This window comes from Pezoporus wallicus, unplaced genomic scaffold, assembly GCF_028554395.1.
Source record: "Pezoporus wallicus isolate ANWC-B61680 ecotype Strahan unplaced genomic scaffold, APGP_CSIRO_Pwel_v1 contig_8416, whole genome shotgun sequence".
Lineage (NCBI taxonomy): Eukaryota > Metazoa > Chordata > Aves > Psittaciformes > Psittacidae > Pezoporus > Pezoporus wallicus.
Window position 1 is genome coordinate 39,460 of NW_026640632.1, and position 21,410 is coordinate 60,869.

At 48.6% G+C, this 21,410-nt stretch overlaps 2 protein-coding genes across 4 annotated transcripts; both read right to left on the minus strand.

The window, feature by feature from the left end:
• Positions 1-6,121: 6,121 nt before the first annotated feature.
• On the minus strand, positions 6,122-12,496 carry CUNH8orf33 (chromosome unknown C8orf33 homolog). The gene is made up of 7 exons (XM_057419740.1): positions 12,392-12,496; positions 11,416-11,503; positions 9,725-9,862; positions 8,829-9,544; positions 7,173-7,263; positions 6,912-7,058; positions 6,122-6,781 (listed from the first exon to the last, which is right to left on the minus strand). Exons 1-7 carry the CDS (start codon positions 12,398-12,400, stop codon positions 6,585-6,587), a joined length of 1,386 nt encoding a protein of 461 aa, XP_057275723.1. The 5' UTR covers positions 12,401-12,496; the 3' UTR covers positions 6,122-6,584.
• A 2,027-nt stretch (positions 12,497-14,523) lies between these two features.
• AMDHD2 (amidohydrolase domain containing 2) lies at positions 14,524-21,202 on the minus strand. Of its 3 annotated transcripts, XM_057419742.1 has the most exons (13): positions 21,105-21,202; positions 20,605-20,741; positions 19,861-20,000; positions 19,443-19,497; positions 18,307-18,519; positions 17,458-17,546; positions 16,995-17,139; positions 16,640-16,747; positions 15,856-15,924; positions 15,691-15,769; positions 15,532-15,579; positions 15,326-15,427; positions 14,524-14,962 (listed from the first exon to the last, which is right to left on the minus strand). In XM_057419742.1, the coding sequence occupies exons 1-12, from the start codon at positions 21,185-21,187 to the stop codon at positions 15,364-15,366; spliced, it is 1,230 nt and encodes a 409-aa protein (XP_057275725.1). In that variant the 5' UTR covers positions 21,188-21,202; the 3' UTR covers positions 14,524-14,962; positions 15,326-15,363. The 3 variants fall into 3 exon arrangements, with proteins under 3 accessions (XP_057275725.1, XP_057275727.1, XP_057275724.1); XM_057419744.1 differs by lacking the exon at positions 15,532-15,579; XM_057419741.1 differs by lacking the exons at positions 15,532-15,579; positions 15,691-15,769.
• Between the last annotated feature and the right edge of the window lie 208 nt (positions 21,203-21,410).

The window sequence follows — 21,410 nt, forward strand, 5'->3', positions numbered from 1 at the left end:
ACAGTTGTCTTTAACCAGAGTAGAAAACTAAGCTAACACTGTTGTTTTCCAACATGATCAATTTCTGTAACAAAAAATCATTGCTATTTTTTGATCTGTAATAGGTCTTATAAAATAGAACCTTCTTTAGTAAACAAAATATGCTGGTAGGTAAAGAACCACTTGAATTACTTTTTCAGCCCACATACTCTGCACAACAACCTCACATTCGCATGTTTGCCCCTCTGCCTTCAACTGAATGTACTGATTCCCCAAACAGCTCAGGCATCTCCTGAGGACTTCAGAAGTTACAATGACCTGGCTCACTGAAAAGGCTGTTTACAGCAGTGCCTTATTGCTAAGAAATCCATGTCTTGATTCCTTGGCAGGGCACAATTACTAATATCAAGCTCTGGCTCTCCCCTCTAACCATGAGGCTTTGTACTGGAGCTCTCACCTGGACCTAGAGTGTGCTTGGTGGCAGAGCAGGGCACTGGCCCTGTGTGATACATGTCTCAAGAATGAAGATCATAAACAGCTGCTAGCATAAAGTAACATGGCCCTGCATGGCTGCCATGAACCTCTGTCATCTGAAGGGCAAAATCTGATATATTGCAATGAGGATAATGATAAAAATATAAAGGCATGAGTCGTGTTCCAGCCCCTAAAAACGAGCCTTGGCCAAGGCAAAGAGAATTTTGCAGGTTGGCAATAGTGACTGTCATGTTTACAGAGTACACAATGCATGATTGTGGTGCACAGCAGAAACACGTCATGTTTCCAGGGCTCGATACCAGGAGTTAACTTTAGGCAAGTGTCTGCAGAGCTCCTGGGCCAGACCTCGAGCTGGGAAACTGTGGGCAGAGTCAAGATAAATCTCTGCTGAAGAGCAGCTGAAGAGCTGCACAAGGATTTCTTGAAGTAAGAAACAACACCTATTTCTATTAATACAGAAAGATAATACACTTACATAAAGATGTGCATAGATGCTAACGCCAACACTGACATCTTACATACATAACACACATACAACGCATGTCACATAGAGCTGTCTCTGGATGATTGCTCAATGTTGAAATACATAGTGCAAAAATAGGAATGTATTATCCTTTGAAACAGTGAGACTTCCCTCCCCCACTCCCAATCAAAGTTCATGAACTGTGCATTTCATTTCTACCTCAGCCAGGACCTCTAAGTCTGGTTGAGTCTGAAAGTTTTTTGTAAGCCTCATACCTGAACCCTCACGGAGCTGGACAGATACTGAGCATGTGCTGCCTCCTTTCCTGAACGCTCCTTAGTTTCAGACATAACATCAGCACTTCTGTGATGATGTGACTTCTGATCGTGGTGGCCATCCCTTTTCCTGGCTTCTGTGGCAAACAAGACGTGGGTCAGCCTGTCTAGATAGTGCTCCAGCTCTTCCTGGCTGTGCTCCAGTTGTTTGCCGACATCACTGGGGACAAAGGAGGAGGGTGGTGGGGGGCTCCTGCTTTCCCTCTCCTTCTTGGCCTCTTCCATGTGTGGGTTATGTCTCATTAGAAGAAGCACTATGATAAGCAAGATCAGGCAGAGATACACAACCCAGACTTCTTCCATCTTGTCTGGTGAGATACCAAGAAGCTAGTAGTGCCTGTTGATGTACTCAGAGGGAAGAAGACAGATGAGCCAGGCACAGTGGGTGCTCAGCGCTTCCCAGCCCTCAGCATCAGCAGGAAGGACTGTTGCCAGCAATCAAAGCACTGTGGTAATTGATTTTCTATGTTTTCTAAAGCAGTGTGGCTTACAAACCTTCCCACAGTTCTAAATAGGACAGCAGCATAAACTGTGAGCAGCAAAAAAAAAAAAAAAAAATTAAACAAAGAAAATAAAACTTTGTCCTTGAAGTAAAATAACTTTAGCAGAAAAATACAAGATCATCTGTCACAGCTCCAAATGATCTTAAAATAGCAGAATCTCTCCTATTTTTTTGCTTAAGGAACTGCAGGTTCAATGTCTATTCTCTTCAAATAACTTTCCTTCTGTTACAGTATTCAAACTGTTGTCTTGCTTGAAGTGGCAAGCTTTTCTTCTTTCTAATTCAAAGAAAAGAGAAGTTAGGACTGGGGTTTTCCTCCCCAAAGGAAGAGAACAGAGTATTTTACCCTTTAGGGGTCATTAGACGCCGAGTTCACACTCTACCCTTAGCACTCTTACAACAAATTTAAGTACCAAAAAGGAATATTAGTCACCTGACTTAGGGATTCAGTAGGACCAATCTGTTGTTGGTTTCCTTCTGTCCTTGCTGGTCTTGGGAGAGGGAGTCCTCACAAAGGCAGCTTCTGGGACTCAGAAGGTAATTTCAGCTGAGCTTCATGGGGATCCCTTGGAGATCCTTTGTAGCCTCAGTGACTCTGCTCCCCCATAACCTAAAGCAGAAGATAGGCAGCACAGAGACAAATAAATCATTCCCACTGACCAAGCCCAAGGGAAGGGGTTGAAAGAATTTACCAATTGGTGCCCAGCATCCAGGTTGACAGCTGAAATGTAAGCAGAGATGAGCAGCTATGCAAGCAGGGCTGCCACTGTCTGCTCCCCCCCAGTGGCAGGGTCTGCCTGGAAGGGCATTGCCTTTCCTAACCTTTGCTGGGGGATCTGTTTACAGATGAGGGTGCCAAGCCTAAGAGCAGAGATCACACCCAGATTTCTGCTGCCTCTATGTAGAAATATTCTTGGGCTCACCCCACCACAGAAACAACTCTAAAATTCTTCACTTTGTTCTCAAAATCAGGACCTCTCCCATGCATTGCTACATGGTCTGAGAAAAGTTACAACATCCCCATTCCCCCATCCCATTCACCTTAGAAGTTGAGTCTCTGCTTTTACTTTTTCAGGACCAATGCAATTGAGCCAGATTTGCTCTAGGGGCAGTGTTGTACTTCACACCCCCTTTCTGCCTTGTCTTGGTCATTCCCGAGGTCATAGAATCCACCAGGTTGATCAAGTCCAACCGTTCCCCCAGCACTGCAAAGGCCACCACTAAACCATGTCACTGAGGGCCTCATCTACACGGTTTGTGAACATTTCCAGGAAGTGACCACCACTGCCCTGGGCAGCCCGTTCCAATGCCTGACCACCCTCTCAGTAAAGAAACTGTTCCTAATATCCAGTCTAAACCTCTTCTGGCACAGCATGAGGCCATCTCCTCTTGTCCTAGCACTTGTTCCCTGGGAGAGGGGACCAGCCATCTCCTGGCTCCATCCTCCTGTCAGGCAGTTATAGAGTGCGATAAGGTCCCCAGAACAGATAAGGGGCCCAGAACTGAACACAGGATTCGAGGTGCAGCTTCACCAGTGCCCAGTACTGGGGGACAGTCACTGCCCTGGTCCTGCTGGCCACACTATTACTGATACAGGCCAGGATACTGTTGGCCTTCTTGGCTGCCTGGACATAAGCTGCTCATGTTCAGCTCGGTCAATTAGCACCCCCAGGTGCTTTCCAGCCCCTCTTCCCCAAGCCTGGAGTGTTGTATGGAGTTGTGTCCCAAACACAAGAAATGGCACTTTGCCTTGTTAAACCTCATCCCATTGGCCACAGTCCATCGATCCAGCATGTCCAGATCCCTCTGAAGAGCCTCCCTATCCTCCAGCAGATCAGCACTCCCACCCAGCTTGCTGTTATCACAACCACCATGCTGGAACTTCTTGCAAGCAGTTTGCTGCCTACAAGCCTGGGTGTGGCACTGCTGCACTGCATTTAGGTGGTCAGTCACCAAAGAGATATTGTACCACAAATCCAGTCACCCTTTTGGTGCCGATGCCAAATGCACAGCACAAAATAGAGACAATGCAGAAAAAGAGGCAAGCCAGAACTGTGCTCAATTTTCTACCAAACCTGAGCTACAGTTCCTTAATGCAAGAGCACTGGAACGGAGCACTCCAAGCAGATGAGAACACCTTTCTCCCTCACTGCAGTACACCATCAGTGCCTTCAGGCATGGATCATACCTCCAGCCACACATATTACAGTAACTCATAGAGCAAAGCCCTGACACAAACCTGACAGTGCTGTAATAAGAGACATCACTGAAATCATAGCCAGCATTGAAATCTGAAATAAAGAAATGCTAAAAGGGGAGAACACTGGGGGTGTTTTAAATGTCATTAAGACTGCATTGTGGCTGCTGTGAAGGGAAACAGAGAAATGGAGCAGTGACAGCATTTTGTAACTTCAAATAACAGCTTCCTTTCAAACATGATAATGCAACAGAGATGCTTCAAACATTGCAAAGCGTTAAGACTGCCATAAGTTCACATGAAAAATACTAGAGAGTTGCCTCTTCAAGACACAATGATTAATAAAATAACTTGGGCACGTCTGTCATAAAGGCAGAAGGCATCACCTCAACAATGAAAACAGAAAGGCAAAATGCCTTGGCCAGGATCACAGTCGTGTACTGACCCAGCAGGCTCTGGTCCTGCACACAGATGCAGTCAGGGCTATGAAGCATTGCCTCGGTTAACACTGCCTTCCAGGTCCTCTAGTAATGAAGCACTGTGAAAGGAATATGGTCTGGCTGGTCAGCATCTTGTGAAGACCTCTGAAAAGCCACAGGTGCCATTCATGTGTTAGAATGCTTTTTTCTCCGATCCCTTTGGAGACACACCGGCTGGATTAGGTTACATCAAATGTCCACCTCACCAGTTTCTTTATTCTAGTTGTAAAAGCCTAACAAATACTATAATCACAAGGCAATTATCTAAGAATGCTTCCCAGAATACTCCTGCAGCCTTCCACTGCACAGGATGTTAAACATTTTACCAACACTAGCTGTGCAGTTTCCTGCTTGAAAGGATTTCCCAACTAGCTGACTTGCAACTGATCCAAGTAAAGGGAAAAAAAAAGAGCGGAATAAGATCAGCATGGCTAGTAAGAGAGTGATTCCAAAGTATATCATCCAACCTTGATTATATTTGCAATTTACTGTAAATACTCTTATGTATTCTGTGTCTGGGGAATTCCTCACATTCTTGCTCAACTGACCTCCATGGGAATTTATATGAATAATGACCTTGGGATTCTTCATGTGGAAATAATTATCCTGTATCAGATGTACCTGGTCAACCTATCTATTGCCACTACAGATTTCTCTGTGTGCTCAGCTAGGACAAGCCTGGAGAAAGGAGCCTGCTTTGCTTTTCCTCCATCCTAAGGACTGTACACTTCTAGAAAGTGCAAACTTCATTCCTGCGAATGATTGACCTGAAACAAGGTAGGAACAAAATACCTGTTTTCCCAGACTTATGCTGCATAATCAGCTAGGAAAGAAGAGAACTGTAGATCCAAGGTTATGTACAAGATGGTTTTTAATCTTACTAAATGGCATGAAAACACAAAGTTTTATGACACAGCTTCTGCATGCGTAATATAAGGCCCTGGAAATAAAAAAAAAAAAATACAGTATAGTGTTGCTCCACACAGTCAAAGTCCCAGCAGTGCTCCTCGGCAAGCAAAAGAATTAATTTGCTCACCTACTGATTTCCAGAAGACTTAAAAGTTTTCTCTGCATATTTTTCCTCGTCACGTATGTTACCCACGTTCAGTTTCTCCTTATGTTAGACAAGCATTCTTTAAAGCACACACAAAAATATTACACATGGAACCAACTGTATCAGAGCTTAGTTTTTTGTTTTTTTTTTTTTTTAGCCAACATCAGGTTTTTTGAAGCCTTTCCTAGCAAACGTTTTCCACCATCTCAGCTGCTCACAGTACACCCTGGAACCTGCCTACACTCTCTTTTCTTGTCTCTCAGGCAGGATGACTGGACTATAAAAAGGAAGGAGAGCACTGCACCCAGGGACACCTGATACCAGGACTGTGTAGGACTTCTGTTCCTTCAGCTTTTTTAAGCTTAAAGAGGAAGATTTTCTGCATAAACAGGAGATGGGTTGTAGTATTGAAACACTGAAACTCCACTGTGTGGAGAGACACATTCAACTGTTCAGGTAGCAAAAAATTAATACAAATCCAACGCAGAAGAGTCAGTGAGCTTTCTCAGTTCATTTCACCACCACCCAAGCTTTGGCATGCAGCTGATTCAGCCTCTGAGTCACTGGTGATTGTAACCAGGCTACTTACCCAGTAAACTTGTTTTTTAAGAGCCTTCCCAGCTGGCCAGTATATGGCTTCAGCAACAAAAATCTATCCCTGTCTGGAAACAACTGTCCTTCCCTCCCTACGCTAGATTAAAGCAGCATTTGCAATTGCCTTCGAAGTCTATACCTGTTCAACTGAATAGATGAACAAGCAAGGACAATTCTCACTCATTTTCCTCCAAGACCCTGAACTCCTACTCTAGGTGGCAGTGATGACACACACTGCCCAGGGCTTTCTGGATACCAGAGGCTGCATTGACTCACATGGAGTGGACGCATCCAACTATCCATTCATTATAGCTGGATGCTTCTGTGCTGAATCTTCACAGAAACTTAACCTTCTTCTGAAAGAGGAACCTTACTTTAGAAAAGACTGAGTTTTTTGGGTAACGTTTCCTACTGCACAGCATCTTTCCACCATTCTTAGGTTTACAGAATATATGGCAAAGCTTTCAGCCACAGTTTTAGACTTTCCTACAAGAAATTAAAGCGAAACTCTTCTTGGGAAGGTGTGAATTTGAATGGGCCTGTGTTAAGTGTCCCGGGTGACTCTGAAAGGCATCCTTCTGAATCTTGGCTTTTCCTGCAAGCTTCTGAGCACTTCCGGATGAACTGGCCTTTCTTCTTGCAGATGTTTCTCTTCACTTTCACAACTCTGGCAGATTTCACAGCTCAAGGAGGGGAGCAAAGAGCAATGAAAAATGTTTACTCATCTCGTATAGCAAGGCCCCACTCTGTAAAGCAATATGAAAGGCAAAGCACTTTCATTTTCTCTTCCCCCATCATGCAAAGTTCTCTTACTTGCTTCCATGAGCTTCAGCTCTTTGCACAGCTCCTCCTCCATCTTCTTCCTGTAGTCTCCAAACATGGCTCTCATGAGTTGACGCTTCTTCACCAGCGGAGCCTTGTCACTGCGCAATGTCTTGATTGCATGGAGAGCCTCGTTGACTGAAGCACCCAAAGGAGGAATAAGGCACAGTTTAAGACCCCAGTGGCTCTCTGCTCCAACATGCCTGCCAGCCCTTCCCACAGGGGAGATCTCTTATTCACTGGAATGCTTACCCTGCTTTGGAGTAGATTTCTGTGTGTTCAGGCCAAGTTCCAGCTGTTCCACACACCAGTCCACCTCCTTCCACAGCTGGTCCCCAGACTGCTATGCAACATGAAGCAGAGTAAGCATGACATCCAAAAATTAGAGCAGCAGGTGCTACACAGGAAAAAAGCATCTGCATAAAGGCAGGACTATTCCAAGTTTCATGTTCTGGTTATTACTTTACAAACTTAATGACTTTTCCCTATAGTGTTTTTCACTGGACAAACTTAAAGCACTGGACAAATGTTTAGTTGCAACTTACTGCTTCTATTTCATGGATTTAATATTTGGCTGTCATTTAGATGCATCATCAGAATGCTATTTTCTGGAAAGCTTTCCAGGCCTCTGAAAGAAGCTGTCAAGTCAACTTACAGGTGGGAGGAATAAGCATTAACAAAAAAAATAAAGCTGCCCCAAACCTCCGTAATAAAAAAAGCAAACAGTGGACAAAATTAGAAGCTGAGTCTTAGTGTTTCAGCTCCTGAAACACCAAGCTTTGGTTGCTTGCACAACCAGAAATGCATGAGAAGGAGGCTGAAGCCCATGAAGATGAAAGAAGCCAAGTCCCAGTGAGCAAAGCCAGTTGGCTAACTGAGCAGTGGCAGGGAGAAGGAACAAGAGCAGCACTCTGGGGCTGAAGCAATTATTAACTGTTATGTACATGTAAACACAAAAACATTCATGCTGTCTCCTCTTCCTTACAACAGTGTCATTCCAATGGACTGAAGGAGCTTTAAATCACCTTTCTATCTTTCCATCACCTTCCTACCTTCCTGGTACTCAGCTGTGATTATTGGTAGGGTTGTTGTTGAAGCAGCATTTTGGATGGAATGCAAGAAGAGGCAGGTAACCACTCAGTGCTATTTCTGTGTAGAATGTTAATGTAAGCAAGTGTTTTGCAATTCCGTATTTCAGTATCACTTAGCTGGCATTGCCTGTTAATAATAACTATACCAGTGCTGGAAAGAAGAATGAAGTGAAGATCTGGTCCTTAGCAGAAAACCAGAAAACCTCAAACCTCGGGGTGTGCCTTAATGGCGTGTTTACACATAAACAACGCCTTAATGGCATGTTTACACAAATACAACTTCAGTCTATTTTTGGCCATGCCTTACAACAAGAATCTTCTCAGAAGTACCTTTAAGCTTCACACCAGACCCTGCCATAGCTGCTGCTATACCAGGCAACAGCTCTGCACCTCAGATTTGCTATTTGTGTTATGTGGGCAATTCATCCTACTCAGTAACATGCTAGTCAGGGTACAGTGCCTGGTTCAGCATGCACAGATACCAGTTTAGCTCTGACTGAGGAGAGCTGCATCTATTTTTTTTTTAAGAAACTGTGGCACCCAGCTTCACAGGATTAGCCATCAGAAGTTTAAACATGAAATGTTTCAGCACAAGCCCGAAGCAGACAACAAAGGGCCATTAACTTCTTCTCAACTAATCAGGTTCTTCAGCTGCCTAGCAGAGAAATAAAACAGCTGCTGTAAGAAACAAGCAGCAACCCTGGTCTGTCAGGTTCTCTCTCAAGCCACTACACTGACTGTTAAATATACAAAGAGATGAAGCTTCTCTTTTGCTCAAGGGTTTATAAGTTACAGGATCCCATTAATATTTAAATACCTGAGAGGTCTCATCCTGGTAGGAAGTACCTGCATTTTGACATCTGCTAGCTTCTGCCTTTGTCTTCCTGTTGATCTCAGTTTCCTTTATCTCCTTTTTACTGACAGATGTTTTTTGTTTCTTCTTTTTCTTCTGGGCACCTCCATCTGCTGATTTCTCTGCCACTGGCTCATCTCCAGGAGCAGTCTCTGACTGGGGGATCTTTAATGTGACATGGCTTCTATCCTCTTTGGGTGAACTACCTGTAGTTTGAGTCAATTCAGGCTTCTGCAAGGCTGCAAACTGTGGCATACCTGCTGATTCATCAAGCAGAGAATTACCCAGCACCTCATGACCTGCTGTACAGTCTGTCTGTTGGCTTGCTGGTACTAACTGACTCAGAGGACAGTCTTCATCAGTGATGAAAAAGTTGAAAGCAAACTTGGGTTCTTGTCCAGAGGCAGCAAAACTCGAGGCTCCATTCCAGTTCTGCTCAGTGGCTCCAACACTGGTTTGTATCTGCTCATCACCACTGACATCAGGGACTGTTTCCAGAGGTGTGCCAGTTGCTTCTGGGTCGCTGTCAGAAAGTGTAAAATCAAATCGGAAGCTGTTGTCAGGTGACATAAACCACTTTGGCTTTGCCTTGGAGATTTGGTCACATTGTTCTCCATGCACCACACTATCTGAAGCCTGTCCACTGCTCTGCTGTACTTCCACATCAACAGGTTTCATGTCTAGGAAAGAAAGCATAACGTTTCTATCAACTTGCCAGTTTCCTACTGTGGGGATGCCACTGCTACTGCAACTCCCTCTGTAAGACACAGCCACAGAGAGAAAATCCAGTTATAAGCTGCAATGTAAGAAATCAACAGAAAAGAACCAAATGTCACCATCACCCGACAGTTGAAGCTCACCTGCTTTGCCCATGTACATCTGATCGTCAGCCATCTTGAGGTGATAATCCTCAAACACGTGGTTCATCACTTCTTGCTTATTTGCAAAAGGGGTGTCACGGGAGCGCAGGACCTTGAGAATGCACTGGGTCTCCTCTGCTGCACTCAAGAAAAAGACAAAGAGAGGCAAGGGGCAAGTTATAGTGGGCCTTACACACCACACTGTGGGATCCTGATGACTGGGTCTCCTCTGAATGTGTCGTGTTCATACCACCTCTGACTAATCCATGACTGGCATTCAATTGAAAGAAAACTCCAAGTGCTTCTAGAAGCTGGAATATCATGAAATGTTCTTAAAGGGTGTGGGGGTGTGTATGTGTAAATAAGTAGATTTTAACTGCTTATTATATACAGCAAGAATCTTAAACTGCAGAAGGTGTGCTACTAATGGCACAGAAGCTACACAGGGCTCAACAACCCTCCCCCCAAAGCCACTGACAAATCCAAGAGCCTAGCTTGGTGTCTCTTCTCTGGAAAACTGGGAAAAATCTGAGTACAGAGCACACCCTGAAAAGGATGACTCTTGCTTGACTCTCAGATGAACCACTCTGACCACAACAGTAATCCCAATTCTGTGAGTCAGAGCAATTCTCTAAAAGGCATAGCTGTTCCCAAAACTTCTTGTTTTCAGAACTCCAGATATGCAGAGTCTTCTAGTGCTTGTCTCACACATTTCAAGCCACAAAAAAGCTTGATGTACTTCAACTAGTATTTTGGAATGGATATCCCCCCATCTCCCCTGGCTGCAGTGCACCTCTCTGGAACTCTCCAAATGAGGTGTATCTTCCAAACTCAACAGTGAGTCCCATGCTAGAGATAGAGTAATGACACGCAAGTGCAAGGGAGAAGTGCCACAGCAGGGCTGCAGCCACCTATTAAAGTGGGTGTCAGGGTCCTGAGTACACATTTCCCCCTACTTTCAAGGGGTTTGACTGGCTGTATTCAAGGCCTGCTCCCTATTAAGAGCTGCTACAGAGAAAGAGCTAGAAAAAGTTTCATCCTTCCCCTCTGCTGCTGGACACTAGGCACCAAGCACAAGACACAGGTGTAACAAAATGGTCCGACGGTCAAGCCTGGTGTGTGGGCATGAATTCATCACTGCTATAACCTTGGGTGCCCCAGCAAACACTCACCTTGGCACCTTACAAAGGGTAGTCACACCACTCCTCTAAATGTTAACTACCAGCCATCAGCAGAAGCAGGATATATGTCTTCATACATTTACAAGTTGAACTGACCAGATGTAACTTCTTCTGAAAATGATTTAATAGGATTTTATCTTTTGTGTACTTTGTCTTTGGAACATGAACAATGAGGAACAAGCTTCACAGAAATAAACCTACTGGTGCTTAAGGGCCAGATGCACTGACACAGTATTGCACTGCAATTGCAAAACAAAAGCAGAGCTTTAGCAGAGCCAAACAATGAGCCATTAGAAGGGAACATGAGTAAGAATAAATAAAACAGAGATTAATGTTACAGGAATAAAAGATAAGCTGCTTCCAGACAGACAAATCTTAAGTTCAATGCTTTATGTTATTTTGTATTTAGAAAAAATCCCATATAACACAAGAATAGGAAACAGTAGAAACAGGAAAACACCCAGGTCAGAGGTTAGGATATGGCTGTGGACTGTTAAGGAGGCAACATACCTTGTTTGGGGGTTGGGCTGAGGCGAAGATTTGCCTCCAGCTGTGAAATGCACCACTGCAGCTTCTCTTGGAAAGTGCGCTGGGGACCCTTGGACATGGGAAGGCACAGTGTTTAAAAGAAGCATGAATCTCTCGCTTGCAAAACTGATTCCAAAATGGAGTTTTTCCTCTCCCCTCTTATAGGGGATCAAACTAATGAGTCATTAACCTCTTTTCCAGCTTTATGCTTGAAGTGTGTCGTGTCACAGTTCAATTTATACCATAAATCAACATAGCACAGGGTGGGACAAATGCTCTACAATTCTCCCTAGAGGGCACCAAATGAGCCCTCTTTATCTCAAAAATTAGAGACAACAACTCTTACTAGCAGTAAACCAGCCCCTCATGGCAAACCAGGACTTCCTGATTATTTTCTTGGTTTTAGGGGTGTTTGGTTGGTTGTTTCCCCACTCTACCCTTTTTAAAGGCCCCAATGGAAGATTTCTCATTTTTCCTGAAGCTTATTCTATGCCATAATTTCATTAAGTCTGTAAAACAAAAGCAGAGCTGTAGCAGAACCGAACAACGAGCCATTAGATGGGAACATGGAAAAAGAATAAAGGAAAAGGAGAGAATGCAGTATAAAATTCCCACCAGCACAGAGCTGGCAGTACACAGAATTTATCTTTATGCTGAACACAAATCCTCCAGAATGTTGTATTTACACCCCTTCTGCCTCCTGCTAAGCAAAGCAAGGGTTAGAAGCCCGCCAGTGAACCAGACACTCCTTACGGCACATTAGGAAGTGAGCAACAATCCTGCCTTAGCGGGATACAGAGGTGACCAGGAACTGGGAAAGGCGGCACAAGTGCCAGGGAAAGCGCTTTAAAGAGCCTCCGGGAGCTGTGGGCAGAGCTGCGGCTGGAGAAGAGCCTGGACCCCGGGAAGCACCGGGGCAAGATGCGCCTGAGGCAGCAGGGACAAGCAAAACCTTTACCTGCTCCATGCCGGAGGTTCCGGGCCACCTCCGGCCAGCAGCAGCATGTGGGCTCCCGGGGTCGAGCTTCACCCTGGCAGGGCCCAGCACCAACGACTGGAACCCAGTCCTCAAGACAGCCTCCGAAGGCCGCGGGTGAAGCCGCGAAAGAAGAGGCCCCCGTGCACCGCCCAAATACCGCCCCTCGCTGTGATCCGCCCGCTCCTTCGTCCCCTCGCATTCGTTCCGCAACCTCGCCCAGGGGAAAGCGGCGTCCTCCTCGGCCAGGGCCCGGTCCCCGGCCCGGACCCGCCGGTAGGGAAGGGGACAGGCCCCGCCGTGGGCCACCACCGGCCTTCCTCTGCCCTCAGTGGGGCCTGCATCGCGGGACGGGCTGGAGGCAGGCCAGAGGTGCCGAGGCGCGGAGCGGCTGGGGACCGGATGAGCCGAGCTCCAGCCTCGGTGGTGCATCTGTACCCCCAGCTGGCCTCCTGTCTCTTGAGCCCCACGCGGAGCTGCTGGGCCGGGTAGGGCTGGGCTTGGAGCAACCTGGTCTAGTGGAGAGTGTCCCTGCCCGTGGCAGGTTGGAACTCGATGAACTTTAAGGTGCCTTCCCACCCAAACCATTCCATGATACATTTCCAGTGCCAGGACACCACTGTCCAGCTCTGGCCTCCCTACATGGACCAAATCCCACAGCCACTTCAGCAGCATGCCCACCCAGGTGCAGAGGACCTGGGATAGCAGCACCCATCCCACCCTGACACACCACCATACAACACAGGGTACAGCGTACCTTCAGCAGACCAAAAGAGGGCAATAGACAGGTACAAGTGTTGTCTAATTCCATTTCTATTTTAGATTTCCTTTCAGTTGCTTAATTTTGTAAATAATAATTAAAAAAAAATAGACACCTTGTTTCATATGCATTTTTTTCCCCTTGGATTTTTTTTTTTTTTCCCAACAGCAGCCCAAAATGACCTCTTGGGGATATGTAATGCTGTGGCAGGTCATGTTTCCTAGCACAGCATTTGATGTTTCTTTCAAATGTTTCACATCGTGGAGGTTATAATTTCTGCTGACATTGGCAGTTGATGTTAGAAATTCTCCAAGGCTGCCAGTTATTCCAGCAAGGCTCTAAGTGTGAGGAAAGCACTTCCAAATGTTGGTGTTAAAGGTTACAAAAATGTACTGGAGAAATGGGCACACTTCTGCCCATCCTGACCAGGCTCCTGCCTTGCCTTACAGCCTCCACTCTTGCTAAAACTTAGCCCTTGTCTAAGCCCTCCCCTCATACAAAACCCATCTAATTGGTCTGAGACTTGTCCAGAGGTTGTCCAAGAACTATCACAAGGCTGTTCTGACTATGGTAGGTTTGAAATCAACAACAGTCTTCACACAGAAGTGGCCAAGTGTCAGGAAAAGAGCTGACAGCCAGACACTGGAGAAGATAATAATGAACATGGGAATAATGAGCTACCACAAGCTGCCTTGAAATGCCAGAACCCAAGTGTAGTTCTCCTCCCTTCTGTCCCTTAGCTGGACTGAGAGCTCGTGTGCCTGTCAGCATCAATCTGGATGCGTCCCCTGAAGTAAAACTTCCTGTCTGTGACCTGAGGATTCACAGCCCCATCAGGGGCTAAGCACAGACCCTGCAGAACCCATCTATCCAGAACAAGGGGTTAAAAGGAACATTGCCTTCTGTGGCAGGATTCTGTCCATGTCTCCAGCTGAAATCACGTGCTGTGAACTCAGTGCCCATGAAGGGGAAAGGCACAAAGGACCAGCAATGATTCATTTTTCCTGGGTTTGACCTCTGTCCTGAGGATTCAGCCCATATGGATTCACAGCCCCACAAGAGCACAAAGTCTGCAAGCTGCGACAGCCTTGCTCTGAGGATACATGGCAGAGGGACTGCCGGGGCAACAGAATGTGATCCTCAACTTCTGTTAACACAAAAGGAACCTTTTAATATGAAGAGCTGAGAGCTGAGCTGGTGGAAGCTGATGTCTAACCAGCTGTGGCTGCCTGGAAGCAAGCAAAGAGCAGGCAGGGGAATGGAAATGGCTTGAGCCTGTCTCGGGCACAAGGGCAGGTTAGTGTGTGCTCTACAAAACAGTGGAAAGGCTGGGACAGCTTCACACTGCGGCTGGGACAGCTTCACACTGCTGTGAGATGGTGACAGGAGCACCTCTATCTAGGGACACCATGCAGGACAACTGTGCAGGCCTTCAGGTCACTCCAGGGCCTGGCAGAACCCCCCGCACTGATCTGCCTGCTCTCCCCACACCACCAACCAAGCAGCAACACATCTGGTGCAGGCATGGCTGTAACTGGAAGCAGTGGCTGCGCTGGAAAATGCAGCTCTTTGGTATGAGGCTCCTTTAAGGGAATTGCAGGAAGGAATTAAAAAAAACAAAAGAAGAAAAGAGAGAAGTGGGGTGGTTGCCCCAGCTGCTACCACAGTGCCAGGGAGCCTGGAGGGCACTGGGACAGCCCAGCGTCACATGCCCAATGCATCCTGTCTCCAGACTTCCTCGCCTGCGATGTACGTGGCTTGCACATACAGATCGTCATTCAGCATCAGGAAATCTGCATCGGGTGAGAGAGAAAGCAAGCAGCTGAAGCTGGCTGGGAAGAGCTGGGCTCAGCAGGGAAGAGATTCCCCCCACCCCACAAAAGGCAGCAGGACATCGGCATGGTGCCATCCTTGCAATGGCAGCTCTGCTCCATGTTGGCTGAGAAATGGGGTCTCACCAAAGGGCTCACAAAACAACACCAGCACCCAAGGGAAACACCCCTGAAGCAAAAGCCCAGAGCAAATCCCAGGTAGAGCAAGTCTCCCTGCATCTCCCATTGAAGCAGGAGATGAAGATATGTTTGCAGCAGCCCCAGCAGCCACGAGCCCTCACACTGTTGTCCCTGTACCAGTACCTGCAGTTCCCACACCAGTACCTGCATCGGAGTCATAGTTTAGTGTCCCTTTTTTGTGTTCAATCCCCAGCAGCTGGGCAGGATGCAGAGATGCTGCCTCCAACGCGATCTCTACTGAGCACCCTTGGACAGAGAAGGGGGAGACATTAGGGCAGCAAACAGACCTGTTGCTAGAGCAGCCTGAACCCCCACAGCTAAGGAAACTGTCACCCTGGCAGGGACCTGACCTGGAACACCCTGCCCACAGCGGATGGAGCTGGGGAGGGGAAACATCCCTATGGGAGATAGAAGGAAGAGGAGAACTGAACATCTAGGGAATGGGAAGGGGAGAAAAGCACAGGAGGGTTCACCTCTCATCAGTGCTATGGGTTAAAATGAACCCTCACCAAAAAAAGGTGCTCATCCGAGGACAGTGCTGCTGATCCCAGCCCTTCTCATCATGTCTCAGGTGAGAGGGAACATTGCCTGGTGGAGTGGACACAGCTGGCAAGAGAGAGACCTCTTCCCATGTCAAGGTAGGGAGCAGCAGCTTGTGGACAACACTTACTTACCTGTGGCTTCTTGAAAGTGCCGCACACATGTGTCCATGGTCGCCACGCTGCCGCTCAGGGTCTTTGTGCCTGGGAGAGGAACAGGATAGGGCTGAGCAGGTCCCACAACTCATAGCAAGGAGAAGTGGAGTGGCTGGAAGGTATAACATGACCAGAAGGGGTAGAAATCCTGGACTGCACAGGAAGCAAGTTGAAGGGCCTTCAGCCATTGCTGCCCAGTGACACAAGGCGGCAAGAAAGGACCCATGCTGGCAATGCAGGAAGAGGTACTGGGATGTCCCCCCGCAGCTCCACTGTGAGACCAGCTGGACCAGGTGAAACTAGCATACAACACAGGCATCTGCTGCCAGAGACAGCGGAAGGACACCGAGAATGATCCTTCCTGAAATACCTTCCCAGTTTCCAACTGCTTACAACTTGGGGAACTTAGAAAGAGTGGTCGTGTTACAGTAAAGATAAGGGACAATAAGTACGTGTAGGATTTCTCTGTCCTTTCTGATCCCACTGGAACCTCTGGCGTCCATGACAGTGTTCAAAGGTGTTGCAGACAGCTATGAACTGCAAGATTCCTCCTCACCCCACGAAGATGGGGTACTTCCCCTCTTTATGAGATGTCTCATTCTCTCCAGGGCCAAGTCCTTGCAGAGCCATCAGGCACCAAAACCCAAGAGGGTGGGGCACAAGTGCTGCCCTGCTCTGACAGGCACTGCAAGGTGTGCAGAGCTCTCCAGGAACAGGCATGACTGCCAGCACTGTCCCTGGCTGTTTAGCGAGAAACACTTACCTGCAACGTAGGTGTTCAGCCCATCAATCTCCACCACCTGCTGCCCCAGTGTGTGCCGACCTGGTGCCAGTCCCATGCCAGCAATCGCATCTGTCACCAGCACCAGGCCTGAGGGACACAAGAAAAGGGGCTGCCTTAGCTTTGCAGCTCATCTTGCTGAGCTCTGAGCACTGCACCTCACCATCCCTCCCACAGAGGGGCCAAGATGCCTCTAGCCACATGCAACCAAAGCAAAAGGGCTGGCGGATCAGCCCCTGTGGCTGTGGTATCTCAGGCAGCAAGGGCAGCACACCACAGAACTCATGTGCTTTGTGGGCAATGGCTGGTGTCACTGCGTGGGCCCGTCATGGCTCACCTTTGGGGTGGGCTCGGTGGGCAATTCGCAGGGCGGCAGGGTTGGTGTGGATGCCATCAGAGATCATGCCATAGAAGACCCTCTGCCCAGCTGGGATCTTGTCACTTGTCAGCAGCCCCACGATCCCAGGGTCACGATGGTGGAACTGCCCGAAGGGAGAGAGGACAAGCTATGGAGCACCACCAGGACTCATGGCAGGGGACGCAGCTGCCATCTCTATTAAACAGTGCCCGGCAGCTGAACGCTCTGTCCTTTACGAGGCAAATCTGAACATTTCCTCCAATCTCAAGTCTTTTAGATCAGGTTGTAGAATTGTGAAGCCAAAGTTTCAGTGCTGAAACCTCACTGCAAGACTTGGTACAAAACAAGCTGGGGAAAATATGCATCCATGCATATTTTATATGCAGGAGATGAAAGCACCAGAAGCAATAACAGTGCTGGGCAAGTGCCTCCAGCTACTCACCGGCAACATGGCATTGAAGAGGTGAGTGATGAAGGTAGCGCCATGTTGCACAGCATCCTCGGCCTGGGAGAGATTAGCCACTGAGTGACCTGGGAACAAAGACCAACACCTGATTTCTCTACCCACCTCCATTTATTTCCTTGCAGGAGTGAAGATGCTTCATCACTAGGACTCAACTCTGATGCCTCACTGTGAGATGCCAGCCTCATCACAGAGGTGTCTAATGTGTCAGGGTGAAATTCACCCTGAATAACTGCCCCACTTTTTCTTTGGCTTTATTTTTTCTTTTAAAGGTATTTCTTCAATGATCTGATGCAAAGAAGAGTTTGTGAAACAGAAGACAAGAAAAGTGCAGCCAGTTTTAAGTCAGTGGCCAGCAAAATAGTGGAGGGAGAGATCTCCTACAGTGCTTCTGGTTGAAAAACAGAGCTATCAAAACTCAGCTGTAACCTTTGGAAATTTATTTCACCTGTCAAATAAGGCCTAAAGCAGTGGAATTTCAACGTTTCAACCTTTCCATGTCACCAATCCTCAATTACGTCTTTGTTCAAGTAAGACTGCTATTCTTTCCTGTGTATGACCAGCACCAAATGCAACCTTGTGTTCAACAGCAGGGGCTCCTCAATCGATAAATATGAATTTCAGCTGTTATTGTAAAAAAGGGCCACAGATTCACAGCACCACACTGTGTCACACCATTTGTGACAGGTCTGTCGCCTCCATAAAGGCCAGAGAAAAGAAAATCCCATCCTGTCCAGTAACACTGAGACACCATTAGAGATGCCACAGCCCCAAAATTGGGGCAGGGAGACAGAACCCCCCCTAAGCCTCCTCTGCCCCAGCCCTTACCCAGTGAGACACAGATGCCCCTCTTGGTGAGCTCCCGGATCACCTCACTGCTCCTCTTCATCTCTGGGGCGAGGGTGACAATCCGGACACAGTCCAGGGACCCGTAGGTGGCCAGCAGGTCCTGGAAGGCACCTGCCTCGAAGGTGCGGAGGCAGTGCTCTGGGTGTGCCCCTTTCTTCTCCTTGCTGATGAACGGTCCTTCCAGATGGGCCCCTGACCAAACAGGAACACAAAACCATGACCTGTCCTCTCCCTGCCAAGGACCAGGAAACCTAATGCATTTACCCTGCTCCAGTCAAGCTCCTGCCATTCTCCTGCAGCAAAACACACAGCTCAGGTTACTCTGAGCTCCGCACAGAGAAAGATGCAGGGCTGGAAGCTAGTCAAGCCCAGCCACCCCACTGCCATTAAGCCGTAGGGACAAAAGGGCTGAAGCAGAGCATGTACAATGACAGACCATTCACAGGCCAGGCATAGGTTGAGGGAAAAAGCGGATCACAGAATCACAGACTGGTTTGGTTTGGAAGGGACCATAAAGCTCATCCACTTCCAACCCCCTGCCACGGGCAGGGACACCTTCCACTAGACCAGATTGATCCAAGCCCCGTCCAACCTGGCCTTGAACACTGCCAGGGATGGGGCAGCCACAGCTTCTCTGGGCAACCTGTGCCAGCGCCTCACAGGGAAGAGCTTCTGCCTAAGAGCTCACCTCAATCTCCTCTCTGTCAGGTTAAAGCCATTCCCCCTTGTCCTGTCTCTACAGGCTGTTGTCCAAAGCCCCTCTCCAGGTTTCTTGTAGTCCCTTTAGGCACTGGAAGCTGCTCTAAGGCCTTCTCTTCTCCAGACTGAACAAACCCAGCTCTCTCAGCCCGGCTCCAGAGCAGAGCTGCTCCAGCCCTTGCAGTATCTCCGTGGCCTCCTCTGGACTCGCTCCAACAGCTCCATGTCCCTCTTGTGTTGTTGCCCCCAGATCCAAACACAATATTCCAGGTGTCGTCTGTGCCCACCCATCCCTCCCATGAAAAGAGCTCCAGCCCCCATTTGTGCTGTTCCTACAGTAGCTTCTTTCCCCTTAACAAGATAATTGCCTACTTAGAGTAGAACGAGAGAAGACAGTGAGGGACAAAACCACTTACCCAAGATACCTGCTCCGTGGGCTCCACCATTTCTTATACTGATCTGAGGGAGAACCTAGAAAAGGGGTTTGTCAGACATGGCACCCTAGGCACAGCACCCCAGCCTGCCAAAGCACAACCCACATGTCAGGTCCAGAGAGAGCTCTGAAGCTGGACCACTTGGAACCATCAGCCAAACACAGCCCACAGAGAAAAAAGTCAGCTAGAAGCTCTGATGTGCACAGCTGGCCTGGGAGGCATCACTGTCTCAAAGGTTATGAGCAAGAAATCCAGGAGTAGAGTCCAGCTCCTCACGCCAATGGCTTTTCCCCCCAGGGCAGCTATCCCAGTCCCTGTGGGCCCAGCCTTGACTCTCTCACCTCTTGGTACCAACCTCAGCCCTTAATCCCCCTGTGGATGAGGGGAGAAAGTCACTTACCTGGTGGTACACAGCAGGAGGAGAGGTCACCAGGGTGGGACAGAAGGAGGTCACGCCATGGGAGAGGATTTTCTGACTGACCATGTCAATCCCTGATTTGAAGTCATCTGTAGCCAGGGAGAAGTCCACCCCAAAGCCTCCTGCACCATGAGCCAAACAGATATGAAACTGCAGCATGACTGGAGCAAGCTGCTCCATGTGTATGGCACAGACCAGAAGCGAAGGGCTCCACCACCACTTCAGCCCTATGTTTGCAAGGCTCTGCGAGTACAAATCCAACCAGCGCTGTCCTCCTGAAGTGCCTTTCCCACAGCATCCCAGCGTTTTGCAAGCATTAACTTTTCATTCTGATGCAGAGCTAAATCTGAGGATTCCCCACTGTAATCTGACACAGGCTACCATAGAACAAGCCCCTCCAGACCCTCAGGGAAGAGCTATTGCAGGTAATGTGTGTTCCGTTGGTTAAACCCGGCACTATCCTCCCACACCCTGGCAGGGTGGGTATCCCACCAGTGCACGGGAAGGATAAAATGTTCATAAAAATGAGGTTAAGAGGAAAGCTGGGCTGAAACCCCCACCCAGACAAAGTGGATCAGTTTCATGACAGCACCAACCATGAGCAAAATTGTTCTTTACCATTAGTTTGGTGACTCACATCTTCCTTGTGCTAAATGAACTTGGTTGGGGGGATGGACCTATCTGGCACCCCCCACCCCTCTGCGAGTGCACGTGGCTTCACTGTACCATTGATCTGGACGTCGATGAAGCCTGGGGCGATGATGCTGTCCTTACAGTCCAGCTGGATGTCAGCAGAGCCCTTCTCCTCAAAGAAGAGTTTTTCTGGGTTGAGGATCTTGCCCTCTCGCACCCACAGGTCCTCCCTGAAGGGACAATTACACAGAGGCCAAGCTCCTGTGGAGCACACAGAGCAGATAGTGGCCATGGCCACCGTCGGGCAGAGCAGTCCCAGGAGCACCATAGGCTCGCCAGTGCCTGCCAGGGCAGGATGGGCAGCTCAGCTCTGCCTGGGCTCTGGGATGACCCCGTCACCGCGGTGGCTACGGCCGAGCGGCTGGCAGCGGGGATGAGGGGAGCAGAGAGGGGCTGCACATCACGCGCCTCGTCCCCCTCGGAAGCAGGGCGCAGGGGACGGTGCAGCGCCGGATGCTGCAGCCCTAGGGGCTGGGAACGGACCCCCGGGCGCTCAGGTGCTGGGTAAGCCCCGCCGCTCCGGCCCCTCTCACCTCTGGAGCAGATGACTCCGCAGGATGCGGCAATTGGTGAACTGAACGATGGGTGCGTCCGAGACGGATTTGTTGGACGGCATAATGCGCCCCCGAGAACCGGCTGGAGTTGGGAGGGTGAGGGGAGGGAGGGCACGGGGCGGCCACTGGGGCAAGGCCGCTGCTCAGGTGCGAGTGGCTGCCGCGGGAACTGGAAGCCGGTGAGGGGCGGGGGGTGCCGGAGAAGCCCCTCTCCGGGGGGCAGGCAGCGGATAGGCTCTACCCCTCCCCGGGGCTCCGGGCCGGCGCTGTAAGGAAAGGTCCTGC

Excerpts from the sequence above, each read along its gene's own strand:
- CUNH8orf33 (XM_057419740.1), bottom strand. Across the intron at positions 7,264-8,828 it reads ACCAGGATGAGACCTCTCAG|CAGTCTGGGGACCAGCTGTG; the intron begins GTATTTAAATAT and ends CATGTTGCATAG. Across the intron at positions 6,782-6,911 it reads GCTGAAGCTCATGGAAGCAA|CTGTGAAATCTGCCAGAGTT; the intron begins GTAAGAGAACTT and ends CCCCTCCTTGAG.
- AMDHD2 (XM_057419741.1), bottom strand. The coding sequence starts at position 21,187 with ATGCCGTCCAACAAATCCGTCTCGGACGCACCCATCGTTCAGTTCACC. Across the intron at positions 19,498-19,860 it reads CTCCTGCTGTGTACCACCAG|GTTCTCCCTCAGATCAGTAT; the intron begins GTAAGTGACTTT and ends CCCCTTTTCTAG. Across the intron at positions 14,963-15,325 it reads AAACTATGACTCCGATGCAG|ATTTCCTGATGCTGAATGAC; the intron begins GTACTGGTGTGG and ends CACCCGATGCAG.